This window comes from Orussus abietinus, unplaced genomic scaffold (assembly GCF_000612105.2).
Source record: "Orussus abietinus isolate OABI.00-Male unplaced genomic scaffold, Oabi_2.0 scaffold47, whole genome shotgun sequence".
Lineage (NCBI taxonomy): Eukaryota > Metazoa > Arthropoda > Insecta > Hymenoptera > Orussidae > Orussus > Orussus abietinus.
Genome location: NW_019396019.1, coordinates 444,565 through 467,709, shown reverse-complemented (window position 1 = coordinate 467,709; position 23,145 = coordinate 444,565). Strand labels below are relative to the sequence as shown.

At 42.3% G+C, this 23,145-nt stretch overlaps 5 protein-coding genes across 18 annotated transcripts in view; 2 read left to right on the top strand and 3 right to left on the bottom strand.

The window, feature by feature from the left end:
* Nucleotides 1-487: 487 nt before the first annotated feature.
* Nucleotides 488-4,267, top strand: LOC105695354 (leucine-rich PPR motif-containing protein, mitochondrial). Of its 2 annotated transcripts, XM_012416862.2 has the most exons (4): nucleotides 492-573; nucleotides 834-3,575; nucleotides 3,652-3,805; nucleotides 3,974-4,267. In XM_012416862.2, the coding sequence occupies exons 2-4, from the start codon at nucleotides 858-860 to the stop codon at nucleotides 4,168-4,170; spliced, it is 3,069 nt and encodes a 1,022-aa protein (XP_012272285.1). In that variant the 5' UTR covers nucleotides 492-573; nucleotides 834-857; the 3' UTR covers nucleotides 4,171-4,267. The 2 variants fall into 2 exon arrangements, with proteins under 2 accessions (XP_012272284.1, XP_012272285.1); XM_012416861.2 differs by having other exon boundaries at nucleotides 488-3,575.
* Nucleotides 4,229-6,752, bottom strand: LOC105695355 (intraflagellar transport protein 74 homolog). Its single transcript, XM_012416863.1, has 2 exons — nucleotides 5,845-6,752; nucleotides 4,229-5,765 (listed from the first exon to the last, which is right to left on the bottom strand). The coding sequence occupies exons 1-2, from the start codon at nucleotides 6,285-6,287 to the stop codon at nucleotides 4,244-4,246; spliced, it is 1,965 nt and encodes a 654-aa protein (XP_012272286.1). The 5' UTR covers nucleotides 6,288-6,752; the 3' UTR covers nucleotides 4,229-4,243.
* A 158-nt stretch (nucleotides 6,753-6,910) lies between these two features.
* On the bottom strand, nucleotides 6,911-10,714 carry LOC105695407 (zinc finger protein 665). 3 transcript variants are annotated; one of them, XM_012416944.1, is made up of 6 exons: nucleotides 10,134-10,714; nucleotides 9,571-10,037; nucleotides 9,314-9,488; nucleotides 8,434-9,169; nucleotides 7,488-8,346; nucleotides 6,911-7,420 (listed from the first exon to the last, which is right to left on the bottom strand). In XM_012416944.1, exons 1-6 carry the CDS (start codon nucleotides 10,312-10,314, stop codon nucleotides 6,986-6,988), a joined length of 2,853 nt encoding a protein of 950 aa, XP_012272367.1. In that variant the 5' UTR covers nucleotides 10,315-10,714; the 3' UTR covers nucleotides 6,911-6,985. The 3 variants fall into 3 exon arrangements, with proteins under 3 accessions (XP_012272367.1, XP_012272366.1, XP_012272365.1); XM_012416943.1 differs by having other exon boundaries at nucleotides 8,434-9,488; nucleotides 10,134-10,295; nucleotides 10,476-10,714; XM_012416942.1 differs by having other exon boundaries at nucleotides 8,434-9,488.
* Nucleotides 10,715-10,792: 78 nt separating this feature from the next.
* On the top strand, nucleotides 10,793-12,170 carry LOC105695306 (DNA replication complex GINS protein PSF3). Its single transcript, XM_012416766.2, has 5 exons — nucleotides 10,793-10,875; nucleotides 10,962-11,143; nucleotides 11,267-11,411; nucleotides 11,546-11,675; nucleotides 11,759-12,170. The coding sequence occupies exons 2-5, from the start codon at nucleotides 11,038-11,040 to the stop codon at nucleotides 11,993-11,995; spliced, it is 618 nt and encodes a 205-aa protein (XP_012272189.1). The 5' UTR covers nucleotides 10,793-10,875; nucleotides 10,962-11,037; the 3' UTR covers nucleotides 11,996-12,170.
* Nucleotides 12,171-12,246: 76 nt separating this feature from the next.
* Nucleotides 12,247-23,145, bottom strand: part of LOC105695304 (hepatocyte nuclear factor 4-gamma) — a 35,781-nt gene continuing 24,882 nt past the window's right edge. For 10 of the 11 annotated variants that reach the window (XM_012416755.2, XM_012416757.2, XM_012416759.2 and 7 more), the window contains 6 exons: nucleotides 18,614-18,815; nucleotides 18,183-18,277; nucleotides 17,961-18,097; nucleotides 17,188-17,458; nucleotides 15,546-15,698; nucleotides 12,247-15,436 (listed from right to left, as the gene is read on the bottom strand). In XM_012416755.2, coding sequence (XP_012272178.1) covers nucleotides 14,928-15,436; nucleotides 15,546-15,698; nucleotides 17,188-17,458; nucleotides 17,961-18,097; nucleotides 18,183-18,277; nucleotides 18,614-18,815 — 1,367 coding nt within the window. In that variant the 3' untranslated portion in view covers nucleotides 12,247-14,927. The remainder of the gene's footprint in view (nucleotides 15,437-15,545; nucleotides 15,699-17,187; nucleotides 17,459-17,960; nucleotides 18,098-18,182; nucleotides 18,278-18,613; nucleotides 18,816-23,145) is intronic. The other variant, XM_012416763.1, reaches the window with a different exon arrangement.

Genomic DNA, 23,145 nt, shown 5'->3' with positions numbered 1-23,145 from the left:
GCGACCTCGGAGACGCCCGACGAAGGTAGGGCGCGCCACCGACCGAGCTACCGCACGACCCAGTTGAGGAACCGCGAACGCGAACTGCGCGTCTCCGTCCGTGCCGTTCTCTGGTGGACCTCTCGAAACTTGATCCACGTTTCATGCTGGGCGTGTACTTATGTATATATATAGTTCTGGCCTAACCAGAGCCAACGCTGCTAGGGACAATGGGCTTAACCTTTTGTGCATGTGGTATGCAGCACTCGTAATAACTGTAGACATTGCTCTATAAAAAAACGAGATCACTAGTACTTCCGGTCTAGTAATATTTGAAATAAAGGTACACACTTTGCAAATCGAAAATTGTTGAGAGGTAGTGGGTTATAGGAAAAAAAAGGCGATGAGAATCGATCGTTAGATTTGTTTACATACAAGCGGGCTCGGGCCGACAAAGACGACTTCGTCCAATCCGGGAGCCGGGTTGCGGTCAGGGATCGCGGTCCGGCAATTGCCCTGAAGAAGCCGCCGTGAGCCGTTCTTTTTAAAATCATCATGGGTAGTTCATCGCCGCAGAGCTTGCTGGATTTGTTGGTAAAAGATGTCAAAAGACGTTAAAGGATATTTGTTATCGTAGAGATGAGTTGGGAGTAGAGATGAAGAGGATTCCTGAGCTGGATCGCCACTAGGGGGTACAGGTGGCGAGTGCACGAGCCGCCTGTATTCTTCACCGAGGGCTTGACAAAACGCGATCGCGTGACCCAGTCCATGAGCAGTCTCCCAACTCATCTCTGCATTGGTGTGGCGTAAGATGGATCGGTTCTCTGAATGTTTGTAATTGTAATTGATTGTAGTAAGTACCGGTAATACGACGAAGAATGGCACTTATGCCTAGATATGGCAAACTCGTACGAGATTTCGTTAATGCGTATTCAATCTCGCGAAGTGTACACAAGATGTCCACTGTAACGTCCGTCTTAAACCTTACACTTTTCGACTGGACAAACGATAGAGGTTATCACAACCCTTTTCCGAAACGATCAAATTTGGATACTTCGTCGAAGATACGTTACTCAACTGACTTAAAGGTCGCACCGAATAATGAAGACCGAGTCATAAATCCTACCGAAACCATGTTGCTTTCACTGTGCAGCGATGCTTCCAAAGGAGTACTATTTTATGAACATTTCATAAACTTATTCAATGCCTATAAAAGTGCTGATTCTTTTAGCAAAGAGATAGCTCTACTTTTTCTTCAATGTTGCGGTAATGTGTTAGTCGATGTCAGTATCGAAAAGAAGAGAGAGTTGACGAGTCAAATGTGGGATATCGTCAAAAACATAGATAATCCATTGACGTTGAACTCTTATGAATTGTTGTTAAACATTTATGCTCAGAATCTTACCTCGGTTGATCCAAATGAGTTTGTAAACAGCATGACGATTGCTCCAAATCAAGATATTTTTCATGGGCTATTAAATATAGCTGCTAAAACCGGTAATTTAGATGCAGTTTCTTCGGTAATATTGATGATGAAGGACAGGAATTTTCCTGTGAATATAAATACGTTTAACTTGATGGTTCGTGCCCAAGCCACTAACGGTAACATGACGGGTGCACTCACTGTGATAAAAAATATGGAGTCATTGGAGATAGAACCCACGCCTGAAACTTTTGTCAATTTGTCATATGGATATGCAAAGCTAGGCGATATCGATAAACTAGAAGAGATTTTACGAGCCAAGACATTGAACAATGAAAACCTCATGGAAATTATCGGATGGTTGAGCCATTTCAACCACGGAAAGCATATCGATGTGCTATTAAAATACATTCAGTTTCCCATAAATTTTACAAATTCTGTGATTAATAATACGATTATCTCATTAATTTGTTCTAATCACTTTCAAGATGCATGCAAAATTATTGACTTTTTCCTCTCTCAGGAAATGTCCAAGAATACAAGTTGGTACATTGATTATTTGTTAAAACAATTAAGTAGAGTTCAACATTCTACTGAGGATATTGTTAAGTATGTGAAATCGTTAGCTACTTCTCAAAATAATAATGTAATAGTATCCGACATGTTAAAGTATTCATTACAAGAAGGTAACAAAGATCTAGCATTATGCATGCTGGAAAATATGAAAGATTACATGGAGGTGAGAGTTCACTATTATTGGCCACTGCTACTGAGAGTTGGGCGCTTGCATGGCGAGCACGAATTACTTGAATTAGTGTCACATATGGTTAAAAATGAAGTTAGGTTCGATTATCTCACTTTGCACATGTACGTCTACAACTTCATGAGATCGAGAGATCCATTTGTAATTTTGGAAGCATTAAAACTTAAGAATGTCTTACCAGCTGTATCGGTTCCGCCATTGCTTGCAGTTTTACTTGAAAACGGTAGATTGACAGACGCTATACAGGTTTGTACCCGTTATAACATAAAAATTGCACATGCGTATATCTTGCCTTATATGATTAAAGGATATATCATGACAGAGGATGTGGATCGTTATGTACAGTTAATAAAGATGATGAGAAATAATAAAGTTGTAGCAGAAGAGTTCATACTCAAACTGATCACTAAAATACCTTTTGATGATCTTGAAAATGTGCTGAAGAAATTTCTGAAATCTTTTAAAGAGCACTCAATATTTCTGTCTAATAATGTTTGCACAAAAATGAAGGAAATGGAAATCTTAGTCAATAATCAAAAGTTGAACCTCGATTCATTAATAGATTCGATACAGGAACCTGATCTTGCTCTTGAAAACACTGATTACCAACAGGAACCAAAAAATGTTCAAGAGACAATGTCAATTGAGGATTTGGAATGTCATCTAATAGAACTAAAGAGTAAAAATATGAACACGCGAGGAGTGTTAAGGAAGCTGTTCCTGAAATATTGCAATCGTGATAATGTGGAAAAGGTAGAGAATCTTTTGAAAGAATTGGAAGCTGAAAAACATTCATGGTCCTTAGGGATGAAGGCAGCTTACATAAATTTTTGTTTGAATAACAACATGATCGAGAAGGCAGTTAGCTCGATAAAAGAACTTCAGAATTGCAGTGAATTTAAATTGAGTGGTTATAAGATCATAAACTGTGCAATTAAATTAATTAAAGGTAACAAAGTCGCTGAAGCTTTTGAAATTGTTGAGCAGAATCGTTGCATGTCACACTCAAACGATGGGTTGCAACATGCTGTGATGGCTCTCTTAAAGACTATGTGTATGCATGTCGACAGTAAAAAGGTGGATAAAATGATAAACCTTCTCATTGAAAACGGCTATCATCATGATAAAAATAAATTACAAAGTCAATTATTAAAGGCATATATATTGGAAGAGAATTTGTCAGCTGCTGTGGATTTATTCGAAAATTCTGTCAAGGAGCATCGCAATATGGCATTAGCTCAAAGACTCATAATAACATTGCTTCAGTCACAGCATGAGCAGGCTCAGATTTTATTGACGAGAGTGTTAAATTTAATAAAAACCGTTTACGATTTTGAAATAGTTCAATTGAAATTAATGATAGGATTAGCTTTGCTGAATAAGCACCAGGAGCTACGTGATTTAATAAAGGTATTCAAAGTTATTTTAAATTTAGGAAAAAGTAAATTATGGTCTATTGTAACTCACCTAACTTGTTTCACTGTAGATTCGTCCTGTACGCTTTGAAAAATTAAGACATAACATAACACTATTCCGAAGAGACGAAAAGTTAAAAGTTTTGAATACGTTTTTAACGATAACCAAGGATTACCCGCTAACAAACAGAATGATACTGTACGAAGAACTTCTCTCGGAATATAGTGAGTAATGTATTTAATCAACTGAATGGAATAATTTATCAAAACTGTTAAGTTGAAACATGTATGTCTTAGATCTCCAATTTCCCTGTAATAACGTGCAGGGTCCAATAGTAACATGCGCGATCATGATTCTGACAATTTTGTTTAAAGACTCAATTTATTTTGCAGATTTGCAATCAGATACTACCAGTGCTATTAATCTCTGGGAGCAGATGTATTTAGAAAACCTGAAGCCATCGAGGGCGTTCTATCAAAAATTCGCTGAGTTGTTACAATCGAATAAGATGGAATTACCAGAGACATTTGTGAATAGCAACATGATAGAGCGAATAAGCTTAACTGCCCAAAAATACAGAAACACATGATTTTTGTTGTAATAAATTGTTTTTATAGTTTCTCTGCGTAAAGTCATATTGTTATATGTTAGATTACAGGGCTTTAATACACTGGCTTCATAATGTCCATAAGTACGTGATTGCATCGAGCAACTAGATTGAACGTGTGATCTTTCAAGGGAGCATAATTGGCTCGATTGCGTTCCTCACCGATGAATTCTTCCATAGATTTATTATCCTGTTTTAATTTTTCCAGCTTCCCCTCTAAAGAACTGATCTGGCGATAAGTTTCGTTCTTATTTAGACGTTCCTTGATCACCATATGTTCTTCTTCGACAGCTTTGAGTTTTTTTATGCATGATGGTTCCGAGGCCCTCAGTTCCTCCTTTTCAGCGAGTAGCTTCTCTCGCTTCATTTCGTACCGTGCTTTCAGCCCGTCCAGATCTTCTAAAGTAACCAGTTCGCTCTGCTGTTTTTTGATTTTTTCGTTAAGATTCATCAGTTCGGTTTTCAATCTCTTCTCCATGGATTCCATCTTAATTAGAACCTGTTGCAGTCTGGCGTGCTCTTTGCCAAGGCTCTCAAGGTTTTGGTCAGCACTCAGGACCTGATATTCCTGGGTGGGTTGAAGATTCAGAAGCGCCGTCTCCTCTCCTAATGTCAGGTAGGCTTCACCGTCTATATTATTGGAGATTGCTTCAAGTCTTTCAACGACAGTTGCTTCCAATTTTTCCAATTTTTCCAATTCTTCTTTCTTCGTGCGCTCAAAGGTGGACATGAACTGTTCCATAACCTCCTCTCTTTTACGCAGCTCTTTGTACTTAATTTGTTTCTCCGATTGGCTTTCCTCCAACTCCGTTTCCAGCTGTTCCAATTCCTGTTCCAACTCCACGGTGCGTTTCTTTGCATCGGCTATCTGCCGTTCGGCTGCGGCTATGTCAGTGTTATCTTGTTTCACCTTTGACAGCAAGTGTTCTCTCTCTTCCTCCGGCGTCAGTTTATTTCTCTCTTCTGCTCTTAATTTCTCGACCTTTTCCTCAGTCTCCAGAATCTTAACGTGTAGTTTCACTGCCTCTTGTTTCACCTGAGAGAGAGCTATCTGCTCCTCCATTGTGGACTTCTGCTTAGATAATTCATCAAGTTCCTGTTGTATCTTATCGACTGCACCCTGTAGCCTAGTCTTTTCTTTAATTAAACCATCGTATTTGTCCCTGATACCTTGTTCCATACTTTCGACGATCCTCTCGGTATTTCTTCTTTCCAACTCGATGCTCTTTTCTAAGTTACGTAATTCCTGCTCCTTTTGTTGACGATGCTCAAACATTCTTTCGATCTCCGATGATGTGCGATCATTCAGTTGTCTCAATTCTCTAGTGTCTCGTTCGACGACTTCCTTGTCGATGTCCATTGACATCTTATCCACAACGATGTTGTAATCTGCCAGCTGTCCTTGTAGGTCGCTTAGTTCAGCAGCCAGGTCTTTGGCTCTTTTGTCATAGTGCATAAGCGTCAATCTGTCTCTACTTTGGCTATCGATCTCTCGACTAATGCTAGCTATCTCCTGTGTGAGCTCTCTAATTTTGAGTTGCACGAGACCTTCGTAGTATCTCTTGTCTTGAACTTGCCTGCAAGGTATTAGTCAATTGTGAACAAAAAATGATTTTTTTAAAATCACGTCACTGGGTAAGGACAATAGATCATTACCTGTTCATCGGTAGTCCTCTGTTTGTACCGGGTCGAATGCCAGCAATGCCTTGCTGTGTGATCGGTCGATCCAAAATGTTAACATTCATTTGACTGGTAGTAGATAAACCTGTGTTAAGTCTACCTAATCCTGTGCCAGAACTCATGAGGTTTGCTCGAGAATTTGCAGTGAGAGATCTACTGGAGAAAATCGATGCAGACGGTGGCCTTGGTACCGAATTTTGGCTCGGCGCTGCCGAGTGCATGCCATCGCCGTATTCGTTAATCTCGTTTTTGGTTCCTCGACGTGAGGTTGGTCTCTCCAACTTACTTTGTGGCCTTTCGACGCCAGTCGAAGGTCTGCGAGTTCGATTTTGGGGCCCTCCGGACTCATCTTGATCCCTGCCCCATCGAGTTACCGGTCTCTCGTTGGATTTACCGGTCATAGGCCGATTCGAATCCATCAAGAAAATGCCCGTACTTTATTATTAGAAACGTGGAAATGATTGCAATTCTACTGTTTCTTGCACAAATAACACCGTACCGTAATCATACAGGTAGTATCGTCTTGTTGCCATGGTAATCGAAAAGGTAACATGGTCACGTGGTCGAAGGGGAAATCTAGTGACATTAATTTTGCTTGAGCTGCTCGACTGCAGATCAGAATTATTCTACGTAATTTTTAATATTAAATCTCAACACAGAACGGGAAGAAATGAACAAAATCCCATTCCGAGACCTTGAAGTCTTCTGAGACTTCAAAGAAGAACTGCGATTTGTCTCTTGTTCGTCTGGAGAATTAATTACAGCATCTTGAATCTGTAATTTAAAACCACTGTTTCAATCGTAGTTATCAATAATGCATATTAACACATTCGGTTTCGCATCGATTTTTAGGGAAAAGGATATGGCCATACCAGCAATTTGTGTCGTCCTGGGAATATTTGTACAATTTAAAGAAATATTAGGTTTAAAAAAAATAAACTAAAAAAATCAAATAACTGTATGTATAGAAATATTTTTCTTCTTCAATATTTTTCAAGCTTGCAAGGTTGAAAGGAACATCCAGAGTCTCATAATGGTCTAGTTACAATATTTTATTTAATTTAATAATATTTAGAATTATTAACAATATTTATAAAAGTCAAGTAACAAAATTACATCATGCTGTTAGTTTTAAATTGTCACTGGTTGTATTGATAGCGTTTGAACGTTCTTCAATTCCATGCTGCGTTCTCTTGTGCTTTCGCATATCACCGATTCTTCTAAAGAACGTTTCACAAATATCACACCGATATGGTTTCTCCCCAGTGTGAATGGTCATGTGCACGGTTCTTGCGTTGGCTTTTTTGAAAGCTCGGTCACAGAGAGTGCATTTGTAGGGTCGAACACCTGAGTGAAATTTGACGTGTTCTCTCAGTCTGGCTGAATGGGTAAAACTTTTCTCGCAAAAAATACACTTGAAAGGTCGCTCTCCAGTGTGAGTCCTGTGATGATTGTCCCTTTCAGCTTTGATCTTATATTTTTTTTCACAGTAGTCACAAGCGTATGGGCGCTCCCCTGTATGACTCCTTAAGTGAATGGTCAAATGTGTTCTCTAAAAATAAGATAAGAACTATTGAACATTGGAGATATTTTAAATATTTCATATCTCAGATTTTTACCTGAATAAATTTTTTCCCACAATATGGGCAAGTGAGGCCAATAATTGTTTCATCGTGAACCTCCATGTGGATCTCGTAAGCACAAATAGATTTGAAAGTAATATTACATTCTTGACAGTTCCAGGTTTCGCCATTGTCCAGGCCGGACTTGTGCTTCGTCAATTCTTTTGCATTCCTGAAGGTAGATCCACAGTATCGACACCTCCAAACCTTGCCTGTTTCGCAAACCTTTCTGTGAACATTCATGCTGGTATAATGTAGGAAATGTTTGTCACAGTGCTCACAGGAGAAGTACTTTGGTACGATCACGTTTTCCTTGGCATTGATATCTTTTGGTGATCTTTTATGGGCAGATTTGTGTGCAGTAATTTGATTGTAAGTTGCGAAAGCAATATCACATATTATACAGATGTAAGGCAATGGTCCACTGTGGTGAGATCGGTGTATCTTCATGAACCTAACTTCGGTGTAAGATCGTTCACAAAATTCGCATCTGTACATAGCCCTCAAAGTTTTTTCCTCAACAGTTTGTTTATTCGAGTTTCTAATGGCTTCACAAGTTAAGCTATGCGTTGTTATCTGTGACTCTTCGCTTAAAACTTCGTGGCAACCAGTGCAAACGTTACATAACATTGATCGACCTGCTTCCACCTGATGTCTTAATAAGTGCTTTGTTAGGGTATTCATTCGGTCAAATCTTTTTCCACATTGATCACATTGGTAGGGCTTATCCGGCAGATGCAATTTCTTGTGACGCTGCAGAATTTCATTGGAATAAAAACGCTTTTTGCATACCATACACTCAAAGGGTCGCTCATCTTTGTGCTTTCTCTGATGAGATTCCAGTTGTGTTTGAGCTCTATAAAAGAGAGATTTATGTGACTTAATAAATGATGATAGGGGATTAATAAATTGAAATATTTTTATTATCTACTTTAAAAAATACCTAAACTGTTGACCGCAAATGTCACAACAGAACTCCTTGTACTGTAAATGTACTCTAAGAAGATGATGGTAAAGAGATGATTCTGAAACCATAAACTTGTTGCATTTGTCACAATAGCGAGGGGTAGCGTTTGGTTCATGAAACGTAGTATGAAACCGAAGTCTTCCTTCGGTGACAAATTTTTTTCCACATTCACCGCAAACATAGGTGGCTAATCTCCTTTCATATTTTTTGCCTTCGGTGTGCTGAACACTGTGCTCGTTATACTCTTCCTTCGTGTTAAATGTTTTATCACATATACTGCAGGGATAATAACCTTCGGTTATATGAACTTGTGAATGTTCATAGCACTTTCTAACAGTGCGAAAACTTGCGCCGCAAACGCGACACGTTACAGTCTTTAACTTACAGTCTGCTAATGAAAATCGACTTAACTTTTTATATGCATGCTCACCTAAATTTACATAAGGATAAAGTGCATATTTATCATCTTCTTTTCCACAGTACATCTCACGAGAAAGTTCATGGGTATGCTCAAATTTGTTTTCAAGAGATGTTTTCGATTTTGTTTCTGAATCGTTACAAGGTTCTATTCCTGGTAATATAGAGTCTTCAATTTTCTTACTGTCTGATGAAATTAATGGATCTGTTAAGAACGATGATACAATTATAGCTGTATTCTCTGGTTTTAGTGAGCCTGCATTTGAAGACTCGGTCAATGTTGACTTATTTACTTCTGAAAATAGATATTTTTTTTTAATTGACTGATTATTCAGAGACTTATTCGATACTTGTTCAGAATCGTTTTCATTTTCTGTTGAATTATTTTCTTGTTCATTTGGATGCCTTTTGAAAACTTTGGAAGAAACGTTTTTCGTACTTTGCTTGTATAGCAAACAAAATTTCCGTTCAGCTTTAGAGTATTGTGGATCCGAGCTCATTTTGAAAAAATTTAATTCGGATGCTAAAACGGTTTTGTGAAATTCGTGACACATCTCTAACTTCTCCAAGCAGGAATAACAAACTTGCTTTGGCAATGTATCCGTTTTGTTTACCTAAATATGTAATGTTAGATACATTAAGGGTTGGAATTAACTTTATACGAATACTAGGTTTACTACAATGAATAATACGTACCATAATAGGCAAGCAGATATCTATTTTCTCAGCTATATTCTTTTCCAGGTCGGTTGATCCAAAAATATATACCATTTTGTCGCTTCTACGTGAACAGAGTCTACAAAGTGGGGAAGCCACATCGTTCTTTATTTCTAGAACTACTTTCGCCGCACTTTGAGTTCCATTATATAGATAATTATTACTCGACTTAATTTGATCCTTCTGAGTTTCAATGCCTTCATTTTGCTGATGAACCTCTACATTTTCTTCAATTTTTGGTACTTGGTCTAATGATAATGGGTATTCTTTCAATAATGGATTTGGTTTGTGAAAGATACCGGTACTTTTTTCTTCTAATTCTTCTGTATAAATAATTATCTCTTCTTTTACTATGGGTTTATATTTTTCCTCCCATTGATTTTCTGCAATAGTCCCTTCGGTTTCAATACCAGTATTGTCGCCGACAACAACAAACCTTTGGCTTCCTGAAATTATTATTGTAAACATAAACCATTGAAATTACTGATTTGATTCCTGTTAATCATTTATAAGCAATTATTTAAAAAAGATTGCAAACTCACTCATTAGAGAAGTAAGAATGTTTTCATCTAAATCGATATTGTCTTCCCCTTGTAAATTACTAAAGTCCATTTTTAATCCATATTCTTTTTGCATACGTCTGTTAAGTTCACTGAATGTGTCTGTCTCTTCAACAGAGATGGATATCAAGTTTCCTCGAGAATCTTCAATTATTATGTTCATCTTGTTATTTTTATAATTAAACGATTTTATAATTTAATTATTTTTTAGATTTAGTTCCTTTGCTAACAGTGAATTTTTATTTTACATCCGGGGATGTTTATAATTTATATATTCTTTGTTGAATAGATCATTGTTCTAGTATCATTTTTTAAATTATTTACCTTATTGTTATAGCAATCCAATAATTTAATTAAATCATGTAAAGTCTGCGAACTCAGACGTGATTAAAAACATCTGAATTCTTCGTGATTCTTTGCTAGAAGTTCACTTCTTAAGAGAAAGGTAGGACTAGAATAGAATAAGTAAAATTCCCTAGATAATTTAGGTAGTTGTTTACAGTAAATACTAGATATTTTACGTTACGAGTTTTGTACGCGATGTAAATTACTTAAAAATTGGACTTTATGATTCTCATATCTGTTTCTGCCGGGCGCATAAAATATGATTACAGCGTCATTTACTTTTATAAATATCGGAAGGAAAAAGTTAATCTTAATTAGATTTGACTTCTCAGCTAGTTCACGGAACGGCGCTATTTCTAGGGGATTGAATAATTTATAGGTAATTTTATTTATTGGTAATTTACCGTAAAAACTGAGGAAATTACCTAGGGTATTTTACTGACCGACCCTGCTTGGTATATACAGGTGCATACAGATACATGTCAAGTAGAAGGAAAATAGTTTTCAGTCATTTATGTAGTTTGTTCATTTCTTCCGCAAAATGGCTATGACTGCAAGTTACTATCCAGACTATTTTTCACTGACTGATATTTTAGCTTCGCAAGAGCGTTTAACGTGTAAGATTGAACAAGACCTGCCGCGTCTAGGTAAGTTTATGGCGTTCTAACCTCTTCTACTCCAAACAATTTACATTACGTTCCAACTTTCGTTAATTTTAATTGTCACTTGACTTCGAGGCAAGAGATTACAAGCTTAGATTTAATTCGCAGGTTTTTTGGACGAATCGTCCGACCATACAGATTTAAAGGCAGGAACTAAACTGGAACTGCCTTTGTGGTTAGCACTTTCTTTGAATGCTAAACAACCACCCACAGTAACTATAGACATTCCAAAAATGTATAAGGAAGCACATAGGTTTATATCGTACATTTGCTGCATTTTATTTTCATTAAATACTTAATGATTGATATTTCAACATAATAAATATTAGGGATTTATAAAGTATGTATTTATTGGCAAGCTTTATTTTATAGAATTACTTATTTTAGAGAAATATTGAAAGCAGATGCATGTGCGGTTGAATTATCAAAATGGAATTTGTATTATTATGAAGTTGGCATTCAATTAGCTAAATGCAATCACACAGAAAGCGAGAAGATAGCGGATATACTACTTCATGTATGAGCCGATCTTTATTTCTGTCTTTGAAGTTTTTTCTTCAAGTTAGCTTTTTATAAGTTAAATGTGTTTCATATGCTTAGACATTCAAGGCAAGATTTCGGCATATTATGGACTGGGCACAAAATCCAGGTACAGATCTTACTATTGGAAATCGGATGCCAATACTCGAACGGAATTTATTTCTCACTGGAAGAAAAGCAAGGATGCAATTGATAGAATGGTTGGAAAAGGGAGGGGGTAATATAAAGACGGCGGAAATGGTAGTAATACATAAGAAACGTAAACGTGGTGGTATTAGTTCTAACAGCAAAAGTTGAATTAATTTCAAGCGATTCTCCATATATTTTTTCACTCAATTGGTAAACTATTAATAAGGTGATCTAAATAAAATTCCACTCCCCGTTAATATAATATTACCCGAAGGAAGTTAACATTCAAATATTGATTACAGTTTTAGAAATGGTTATTAAATAAATTTTTCTACATAAGTATCATCTTGTTTTGGATTTAGTTTTCAATTTTAGAATGTGCTCTCCTTATTCATTTAGCGTAAAATCAATCCATCCACTTAATCACATATCCCTTTATTAAACATACAAACGAGTAAGTAATAATTATTAAATAACGAGTTGAAAATGCTTTACGACTTTTTCACAAAGTCAGTCATATTGGAACTGTCAACAACGTTTTCATTAAAAAAAAAATAAAAAATAAAATAAAAGAAGACAAAAGAAAGTCAGACAACAGGCAACGGTAACGTCTAGTTCACAACCCACGACTAAATAATAATGTTAAGATAAATTACTGAAACGCAATAAAAATTACTAATTTACCAAACGAGCTCAGGACGTCTGTCCAGATAAAACTTTCCCTCTCCGATGCAATATATCGCGTAAAAGTAAAGCTGTTTTATGTACAAGCCTTTGAGTCTTACGTCGACGGCGTAAGTTTATAAAATCTTCTCATAAAAAAATACAAAATTTATGCTTACTCGATATACCCTACTGAAAGTCGAAAGGTTATGGATAGCGTCTATGCGGTAAAATATTCAATACTTAATTGGACGATTATTACGATGGTAGCTTACGTCCGCATTTTCTCGCGCGATGCATTTCGATTCTCGGCACCTTTCTTGTATTTGTGTCTCGATATTCACTGTTTCTACAGTTGGCACAATTTAATGTACTTCACTTTAGAAGAAATCCTCGCCGGTATCGGAAAAAGTAATGCGCTAGACATAAAAACATACGTCGAGGCACTTTCGGAAGTAAAGGTTCGTACCTTTTGACAGTGTACATCCCTTTCTCAAGAATTGAGCAAAACTATCAGTTACATCCCGGAGAGATCACAAAGCCCACCGTACAGCTCGCAAATTCTTGTCGAATATTTAAAATTTAATTATCCTTAACGGTATATTTTAATCATGGTATATTCCTTCGTTCCTGCTGCAGCGCTGCACCTCGCAACCATCTCCGGGAAATTGCACGTCTTAATATCATGTTTGTTTAATTGACAAAGGACTCGTTACTCTCGTACTATTGCTTAGTATCCGGTCACGTAAAGTTACGTTAAAGTCATCTCGCTAAGATTTACGTACTAACGGCAACGGACAGCATTTCCCGTCCGATGTGCAAAGCACCCCTTATCTCGGTGCTACGTAATTAAATTGCATTGCAATGGCGTACGATATCAAAAAACGCATCCATCTTAAGCGTGCGCTTTTTGCTATCAAATAATATGTATATGTATATGTATATGTATATGTATATATACAGTACATTCGACGTCGCTCATCTCGGAATGTGGTGTACCTTAAATATGTTTATCTATGCACATACGAATATATAAAGAAAGAAATAAAACACGTAACATCGCCGTATGGTAGTCCCGAAAATGTGATTTTCTTCCGCGTATCAATAAATAATTCTACACGTTATCTGGATACGACTCATGCCTGTGAATTTCATCGACGGAAAGGAGAACCTTCGTGAACGGCTATTGTTGTTCAATTGATGGCGAATTCACGGTTTCGTATGTACAATTAAAAACTTAGTGCTCCTTACGTGCTAACGGCGCATTACTTAACGTTACTTCTAATTATTGTCATCGCGGTTGAGCCGACGTTCGAGCGTTCCGCGTGCACTGATAAAAATGCCCATGAGAATTTACATACTCAATCACTAGTTATTTTGATGCCACGTTGATTTGCTGTAAAATTACATTGTCTCTGTAATATTACATTCGGTATTTGAGTTAAATTATAGAAAATTATAACATAATGTTGCATTCAATTGGAGTAAAAATGCACCAATACGATGAATATACAATGTGAGGGGTATTTATCCATTTTCCAATTTGTAATTCTTCCATTTAACGTTTTCCTACGTGAAACTTAAGTTACGAAGGGTGTAAAAAATGTATGTAAATTTCCATAGATTTTTATCAGTGTGTCCGAATTTTCGCGAAAAGGTTCTTTTCCGTGCCTACGTCGAACGATTTTTTCCAGAAATGAAGCGAGGATCGATTCCTGCTCGACGAAAATTCGTACCCGTTAACGTAATAGTTGCGCAATCTTATCGTCACGCGACATCTTAATTAGGGGGCAGGAAATTATGAAATAATTGCCGGGTAACGACCGTCGCATTAGCGTTGAGATTAGATTCCGGTGGGCCCAGGGCTCGTTCAATTCGGGACTCCCCAAATTGGACTTTGATTGCCAAAACTCGCTCTTGCCTTCCGGGGCCTTCTTCGGGGCTACCGGTCGTGGCCCCGACATCAAATCTAGGCTTTCCGAGAGGTAGATTCCTTTCCAAACCGTCGATTACGCGAACGGAGCAAACGAAAGAGTCTCCGTCATTTTTCAGGCTCTTGCCCAACGACTCGAGCTCGCGTTTTTCATATTGACGTATCGCTATTACGGGCGCGATATTAAACGCCCGTCCTTGGAAGATTTTAATTTTGGGCAAGCCAGAGGCATCGATCACGCTAATGGGTTAACATCAAACGGACAGATGAATTCTCGTTCGTCTCTGTTTCTTTTTTTTTTTCCTTTTACGCAACGGAGACTCGAGAAATTCTACGGTTCGTTTAGATTCCTCTCTGTCCTTCCGCGGGGAAGAGCCGCGTATCGAGGGAAAACGCGCAGGCAGGACGAATTACTTGTTCCCTGGAAGGTAGGTCCTCCGGACGGGCGGAACTCGGCGATCAGCAGTCGAGTTCCGCCATGGGAACAGGCAATTCGTCTTCTAGTCAGAAGGTGGGCTCGGTCTCCAGGCTGGGCTCCTGCTTGAAGAGCCTGAACCCGGTGACGGAGACCGAGCTCTCCTGGGCGGTGATGGGCGTGAGGTCCCTCAGGATCATGACGGGGCTCCCGGCGCCCAGCATGTGGTCCTGGGGGCTCAGGGGACCCGCATTGGCGGGGGTGAGCGGGCTGCTGGGGCTCTCGTTGCTGCTGACGTAGCTTCCGGGCGCGTTGGAGATCGGGATCGAGGTGGCCGAGCCGTTCACCTCGGTCGTCGCGCCGCCCAGCAGCATCTCCTGGAGCAGGTTGTCTATGTGGGCGACCCCGAAGAGCCGGACGAACTGGATTTGCTCGATCATCTGCCAGGAGATGGACTGCAGGGCCGGCAGGGTCAGCAGGATCTCCCCGAAGCGACCTCGGCTGTCGTACTGGCGGTCGCTGATGTAGTCCTCCAGGTTGATCTGGATCTGGTAGCGCAGGTGCTTGATCCTCGACGGCTCGCTCAGGCCTTTCGCGTCTGCGAACCAAGTCGAGGAGGGCGTTCTTATCCGTAACTTTAACCGCGAAAGGTGAAGGGAATATTTAACCCGGGAGAAGTTTTCCCTATCGGGGGACTTTCCACCTACTCGGGTCGAAGAAGACGATGGCCTTGAGACACGCGAACTCCGTGTCGTCGATCTGCACCTCGTTCAGCGGCTTCACTAGCTCGTCCATCACCCGGACGCCCACCCTGCTGATGTCGAGGTCCTGGTTGCGGCCCTCTGCGGACAACGATATCACTGACAAACACGGTTATACCGTCCCTGATTACGAGCGCGACTGAGTCCGGTGCTGGGAGTTACGAGATGATCTTCGTAAAACCAAACCACCAGGCATGCAAGTACGACCGACACAAAACACATAAAAACCCGGACTCAGTCAACTAGCTACACCCCAGGATCGTGCAAATATGTCAATCGTCCAGATTCAAGTCTCTTCCCGGAAAAAAAAAAAAATATAAAAAGTAAAAGCGTCGTATTCGAAGCACCGCCGCCAAATTAATTCTTCACTTGTCGAGAATTTGCAATTCGAGCTTGCAAGCGCTCGAAAAAGAGGCCTGCTTGAATCTGAATAATTATTAGGAGCGGGGTATTCATTGCATTTTCACTGGTTTGCTTCTACTTTCCTGCCTCGAAGAGCGACGCGAAACGACCCTGGGCTTCTTGCGATTTGTTATTTACGAGAAAAAGTGGTATCGATGCATTCGCGTAGAGCCGTTTCGCGCGACTTCCGAGTCGGGCAAATACTTAGGAGGGAGATTGCGGACTTTAGATCGATCCGACGCTCGAATCGTTCAGAAATTACCTTCGATCGATGGGGAATAAGGACCTTCCGCGAGCTAAGGGTAATGAAAGTACGCAATAAAGACACGCTCGGTGCAAAGGTGCGAAACCTTTGCTCCGGACAACCGCATCGGCATTCCCAACAACGAATGGGCGTTCCTCGTCGCGCCCGACGACGCGTTTGACAGTCCCACTGACTGACGTCTGCTTGCGTACAGTTCAGAGCCAATTAATTACGAACGCGTTTCCGTAAACACGATTTTCTGACGTGCACCTGCCGGGTAGGGAAAATCGAGCCTTGCACGCAACTTGCTTCGCGTTTCACGTTTCTCGGCCGCGCGATATCAGTCGCGGGATTTGGAACGGCGGAAGACGAGGTGGTCTCCGAAAATTTAAGAATAAAATATGGAAGCAAATTGCATACAAGGTAAGGGGGTACGTCTTTCCCAAAAATGTTACTTGGAGGGCATCCAAATTGCCGAGGCCGCACCCTCAACCTGTCCCAGTTCCCTTCCACCTAAAACCCAGTTTCCCAGGTGAACAAAAATCTTTAAGACATACCATCGATCGTGTACAAACGTGAGCATGTCGCGCCTCTACGTTTCCCCCTGTTGTTCGTTAAAAAAAAAAATAAAAAAGTAATGAAAAGGGAAGGTCCCCGCTGGCCGTTTAAAGTCTCGACCCGAACCTCGGTCGCGGCTCGACGCGTATCACGGATGCACCGAGTCTTGAAAAAAGCGATGCAAGGGGCTTTTCGCCTTCAATTTCCACCGGGAAGATTTAGTCGCGATGTTTGCACGGCTCCTTATGCCCACTTTTGCACGAATCTCCGCTTCTCGTTTGGGTGCATCGATTCCGGCCGAGAGCGTCGCATGCCGCGCTCAGCACGTAGGGGACCAGATCCGAGAGAGCACGTAGAAGGGAGCTTCCTCCGAGCTTCACCTACCGGGACAATTTTTCGTGATGATGCAGTTGTTGCCCAGCAGAAGGACGTCCTTAATGTGCATACTGCGCCTTGCCACGCCGAGCAGCAAGTGCTCGCCGGCGTGCGCCCTTAATAAGGCCACCTGGTCGTCCAACGTCAGCTCGCTGAAAGCCGGAATATATTTGGCCCACTCGACCAGAATCAACAGTTGCTGCTTCATGCTGTCGCAGACGTCGTTGATGTTGGCTATCTGCTTGGTACTGAGGTCGGTGTCGCCGTTCGGACTTCCTAGCTGTTAAAAACCGTCATTACTCCAACGACCCATCGACTCCAACGACGAAGAAAGGAACCTCTTCCTCAGCAGCCCGATACGTTCGTTAAGGGGATGCGAAAGTGGCATCTGAGATATCAATCGTCGTCATTGAAAATTTTCAACAATTCGTTTATAGATATTTTTTTAATTTTTCATAAAACTCGAAATTTCATCAGTCAAGACCTTCCTTGTGGTCTCTATATTCATGTTGGACAGTCTGAAACGATTCGGTATACCCAATTTGGAGAAAAGTTTCACGAACGATGGACTCTACGGATGCCACCATCACCCTCCCTTAATCGACGTTTCCCGATCGCGAGTACCATTAAATTTTGTAGCAAACGTTAAGCGTGAAATCCATACCCGAAGAGCCGACGCGGAGTCGGTCGGCGGCGGCGGTAATTCCGATTAAATTATACGTTTCCTCGGGGCCCAGGGCTCAAATAATAAATATTCAGCGCCAAGGCTAAATTAAACTGACCTCTAAGGCAGCCCCGACCTGCCTGCTGAGCATTTCGGCCTGCAACAGGGAAACCACCGACAGACCTCCGCCGTTATTGGCCTGCTCCTCGTAGCTGGGCCTCCTGCAGCTGATGCGATCCCTCTCGTTCTGCACGGCTGGGGAGAAACGCCGAAAAAGGACTTTTCAGACGACTCCGAAAATCTCGCGACCTCCGGATTAAAAAATGGAGACTCGGCTCACCTTCCTTCTTCATGCCGGCCTTGAAGCACTTCCTCAGTCTGCAGTAGCGACACTGGTTCCTCTTGTCCTTGTCCACCACGCAGTTTCGACTGAACCTGTCGTCGATCGAACGAGATGAAAAAATTATTTTCCGTAGGAATAATGTTCCAACTCGCGCCCGGTCGAGGAGAAACTTTCTTCTCCGTTTCCGTTCCTCCTTTGGGGGGTAATCATTTCCTGCAGTTACGTATGCGGCGACCGCTCGGAAAAGAAAAGAAACGCTCGATGGGAATGGGATCTTCCCGTTCCTTCTGTGCTCTCCATTACCGCGTTCCCGCTCGATACATGCATTATGGTAACCGATGCGGTTTTTTGGACGACGAGCCCCGTCGAAAGGCGTCGCGCCGGTCCGAGATTGGACCGTCGTTTGGGAGATCGATAGGTGCACTCACCTGCAGGTGTACAGGTGATTTTTCCTGACGGACCGCCTGAAGAACCCCTTGCATCCGTCGCAGGAGGCAGCTCCGTAATGCTTCCCGGTAGCCCTGTCGCCGCAGATCGCGCAATGTTGCGACAAGACTCCGGTGACCCCTGACCCAGGCAGGCCCAGGACGGACCCGCCCGCCCCGCCGGCCCCGATGCTCAGGTCGGCATCTGCAACCAAGGAAAACCCATGAAAAATATTCCCCTGGCCGTCGATACGTGCCGAGAGGCCTTAGAAAGTCGAACTCGTTCTAGGCTCTGCAATAAACGCCGCGGTCGATTTTACAATATGCAAACACCGCGGATTCTAGGGCAGCAAAAAAACAAAAAGATGCCGGTGACCCCTGACCCGCCGAGGCTCGAGACGGAGCTCCGTGCTCGAGTCTGCATTTGAAAGTAGCCGGAAATGAAAATCCACTTCCATTCATCGACCTTGCTCCCTAGACTGTTAAGGAGCAAGGCTATCGTATGACGTGGGACGCGTAAGCTGTCATTACGGTCTAATGGAGAAAATTAGGATTTCTATGGGTAAAGGCTGCGTTCGCCCGTTTTTGTCGTCCCTTGAGTTTAAAGCCAACGCTAATTAGTGCCCAAACTCGAACCGGGTGGTTTTTTTATTTCTTAATGATCTTGTCAGGGAAAAAATGTGGAGTAAAAAATAATCTTCGGGGCATAGACGGGTAGACACAAATGAGCTCGCTTCGAATTTATTTTATGCACGGCTTGGTATTCTAAAAGTCGACCGAGGTAAAAATGCCCCCAAGATTTCTATTAATTTGCATACAATGGGTAAATGACTCCGTCGCGTTGAACCTTTCAAAACTCAATTGCAAACGCGACTCTAGGAGGGCAATTTGATCGTTTCTGCGGTTAAAGCAAGGGTTAAATGTTAATAATTTAGCACGTCGAGTCGATGCTCCTTAGGCTTGTCATTTGCACAAAAGGACGGTTAGGACGGATCGATGGAGGTTGCCGGGCTTTTTTGTATGATTATTTTTTTTTTCCTGAATCTGCCTCATATTCCGCGGAGATTATATCAATCTCTCATTCGCAATCGGCTAAAATGCTAAGGAAGTCGCGACTAATAAACCGCGCGAGGGGAGGCAGAACGAATGGGTGGCAGTCGCTTATTAACTTTCAACACGCCTTCCGTCGCAAATCGTACAATTATTTCGTGCATTACGTCAAATCGCGTAGAATTAGATGCGATTTACTCCTACTTTTTCCGCACGAGAAAGATTATTGTTCCACGTTGCGGACAACTGTGTTTTGCGATTCCGCATAGCAAAAAAAAAAATACCATTCCGAAAAACTTCCTTATTTTTTCGCATTTAAAAAGGATCCTCCAGTATCGTCATTTTAAATAATATCAGCGTCTCTTGACCCGTCTAATTACCTGTGCCATTAAATGGTATCGCATAATCAAAATGATAATTAAAATCGACCATTATTTTTTAATGAGAGAAAATCGAACAAATTTTTCAATTTTTCTTCCAGGCATCATCCGGATGGACGACGTATCGTAAATCGATATCGTTTGTCCGAAGCCGATGACTACACTGTTAAAAATATTCATAATATTCGTGCACTTTTGGTACATAAGCTTGTAGTAGAATTATAAATTTCATGTCCTAAAAGTGAATTACTATACATTTATTGCAGGACAACAGGGTAGGATTTCCTAGAAGTGCATTCAAACTCCGGTGCATCCTCGATGCGGCAGGAACGACGGGCTAATCCATCGGTAAACGAATGCGACAAACAACGAGTCGTTTCAGGACTGATTGTAGAAGGGGCCTTATTCGCGATAGGCGTAGAGAGGAGTCGTTTAATTTCTCGGGTGGGTTTCTTTTCCGAAAGATCTCCTCCCGTCGGCCGCGGTAAGAGTCAGAGGGTCGCGATAACGTTATCGGAAGACGGTCTCTCACACTTCCCCAAAGATCACGTACGGACGGAGGGACGTTCTCGATTGAGATACCCATACACAAACGAGTCTCGATAGTTTCCTCTCCGGAATGGGATTTTTCCAGGAGCGAGTAGACAGACCCCGAATTACACAACGAGGACGACGTCGAGTTCGATAAGTCGAGGCCTATCGTAAGCCACGAGCCATGGAAACTGGACATACTAACGAGCCCGTCTCGTTTCGACGTAAACGCAGCACGCATACCTGTTTCTCAAGAAAGTCGCTTTTAATGACGGGAAAAGGGAATAACAGGCCGCGCTCGTAAGGTGCGTTACGATCTCGGGTAATGACGGAAATTATTTCCTTCGCCCGTTTTTCGCTCATTTTTAAGCTCCGCCGCAATTTGGGGTGCACCGTTCACCCCGGTTGGGGTAAAGGTACATTTTCGAGCGACATGTCGGCGGACTGTTTGTAACGATTTACAGGTGAAGAAGAGATATGCCGGAATGTCGCGCATGCCCGGAGGCTGATGCACCAGATGCACTTCCGAGTGCGTTCCTCCGCAACGTCGTAGATTCTACCCGAGGGAATCTCCCGTCTCGCGAATCGGTTACAAATCCGACGTTAACGAGGAAACTGGGTCACTCGTTCGAGCATCCGTCCATGGATGCGCTTCTTCGGTCCATTGTCCAACCCCGCCAATTTTTGCAGCCGGCCGGCCTCGATCGATAGCTCGGAAATAGCGCTTTTCGCGAAAGTCAGCCTGTCGATTCCGACTTCAGACGAGAGTCCCCTCTCTCCGTTTCCTTACGAGACGCGTTAAATGTTCGACGGGTCTCTAGATTCGAATTACCACGCGCAAGGGCTTCGAGCCTCTCAAGGAGGTTTCGATAGGCTCGACCTCGAAAGCCTCTCTTTTAACCACTATCATCGGCTCGCAATTGTCACGTTTTTTTATAATCTCACGTCCAGTACTCGAAGGAGCGAGAGAGAGGGAGAGAAAGAGAAATTAACGTGCAGCTCGATAAGGAAGATTGAAATTTGTTTTGGAGAACGGGATCGCCGGGTTTTTCAAGATGGCCGCCGCGTAAGCCCATCTCGGTGGACGGTTCCACGTTCGAAATCGTCCGTTATTTTTAGTTTACGGCTCTCCAAACTGTCGAGGGACTTCATCTTCCCCGCGATTCGTCGGTCGACGACGTTTTTAGGATCCCTGTGGGTGTCGAAGTTTCGTATCCCAGACGAAGAAGCGAATCGGCATGCACGTTCGACGGACGTGAAGGGTGTCGGATCTCTTGCGCAATCCTCTCGGTAATTACGGACTTATTGAGAGATCCGATCGAGTCACCTCCCGGTAAATTCACCCGGAGATAGTGGTCGAACGTAACCTACGTTACGCGTGTATTGGATAATTCCGATATGTGCCCGTTCTCCTCGCCTGACTGCGCGGTTATCAGTCCGATAGTTATCTCGGAGATGGATCAATCATCCCTAACAGGGGCCCGCGTCTTACGTAAGCCTGCGAGCGAAAACCCGGCATTCGAATTGCCATAACCGCGGGTACTCGGCAATTAACCTCGCGACAGGGATCGATTTTATTTAAAAAGTCGCCTGGATGCGAGGGAAAAATCAAATCGCCGTTTAATCGTTACCATTGGCACCGCGCCCCGAGGTGCCAATTACGGTTGGAAGTGTCACTCTTACGTATGGGAAATTGCGCAAAGATGTCAAGGGGTCTCAGGCCCGACCGGGAGGTCGATAAGGGGGCTCGTTTCCATCTCCAGCCGCCCTGGAGAAATTGTTTCCTAAACCCGGTCTAACCTCCGATAAACGATACGAGCGAACCGTTGCTCGCCGATCTTGGCGGCGAACGGGAGGAAAAAGTCGGCGAGAAAGAGAGGCAAAGTTCTATCGCCCCGGTAGAACGGCTGGACGGTGTCTCGGTGATGCATCGCTTTCGGACTTTGCCCGTCAACAATGATACCGCGTCCATGTTGCATCCCGTTTGCCCGCAACGTCGTTGCGCGCATTGTTGGACCCTGCCGCGAAATACCGCAGGACCTACCGCAACCCAAAGTCAAAGACCCGCGTCCACTTCCGGAAAGTTGCCTTCCCTTCCTATTTGACTACGCCTTCCGAGCGAAAAAAAAATTCATTGCATCGATTACGGATTTATTTTCATACGTCCCTCCGTCCCAGATACGTCCTCGGTCAATTTTCCCCGGTGCAAAGAAAAAATCCCCGATGTGCCGTCCGCTATCGGTCTCGGATTGCGCAACCAGAATTTCTCGTAATCGGTGTTGCATCCGCAAAGTGCAAGCCTCACCCCTCTTCCCTGGCTCGCCAGACGCGAAAAACAAATCGAACACGTCGACGGGGACCTATACGCGGATATGCATATATGTGCAATTTTTTCAGGAGCAGAAAAAGAGGGAAAAGGAAAAAGAAGGAACTCTTCGGCACTCTCGAGCTTCGAGGCTTGGCCGGACGCGGAGGATATTAACGCATTCGTAGGATGGCCCGTGCCGAAAATTTTCCGTCGCGGTCTAAAACGACGGGCCGAAAAAGAACACGAACAAGGCTGTCCGGTCCTGC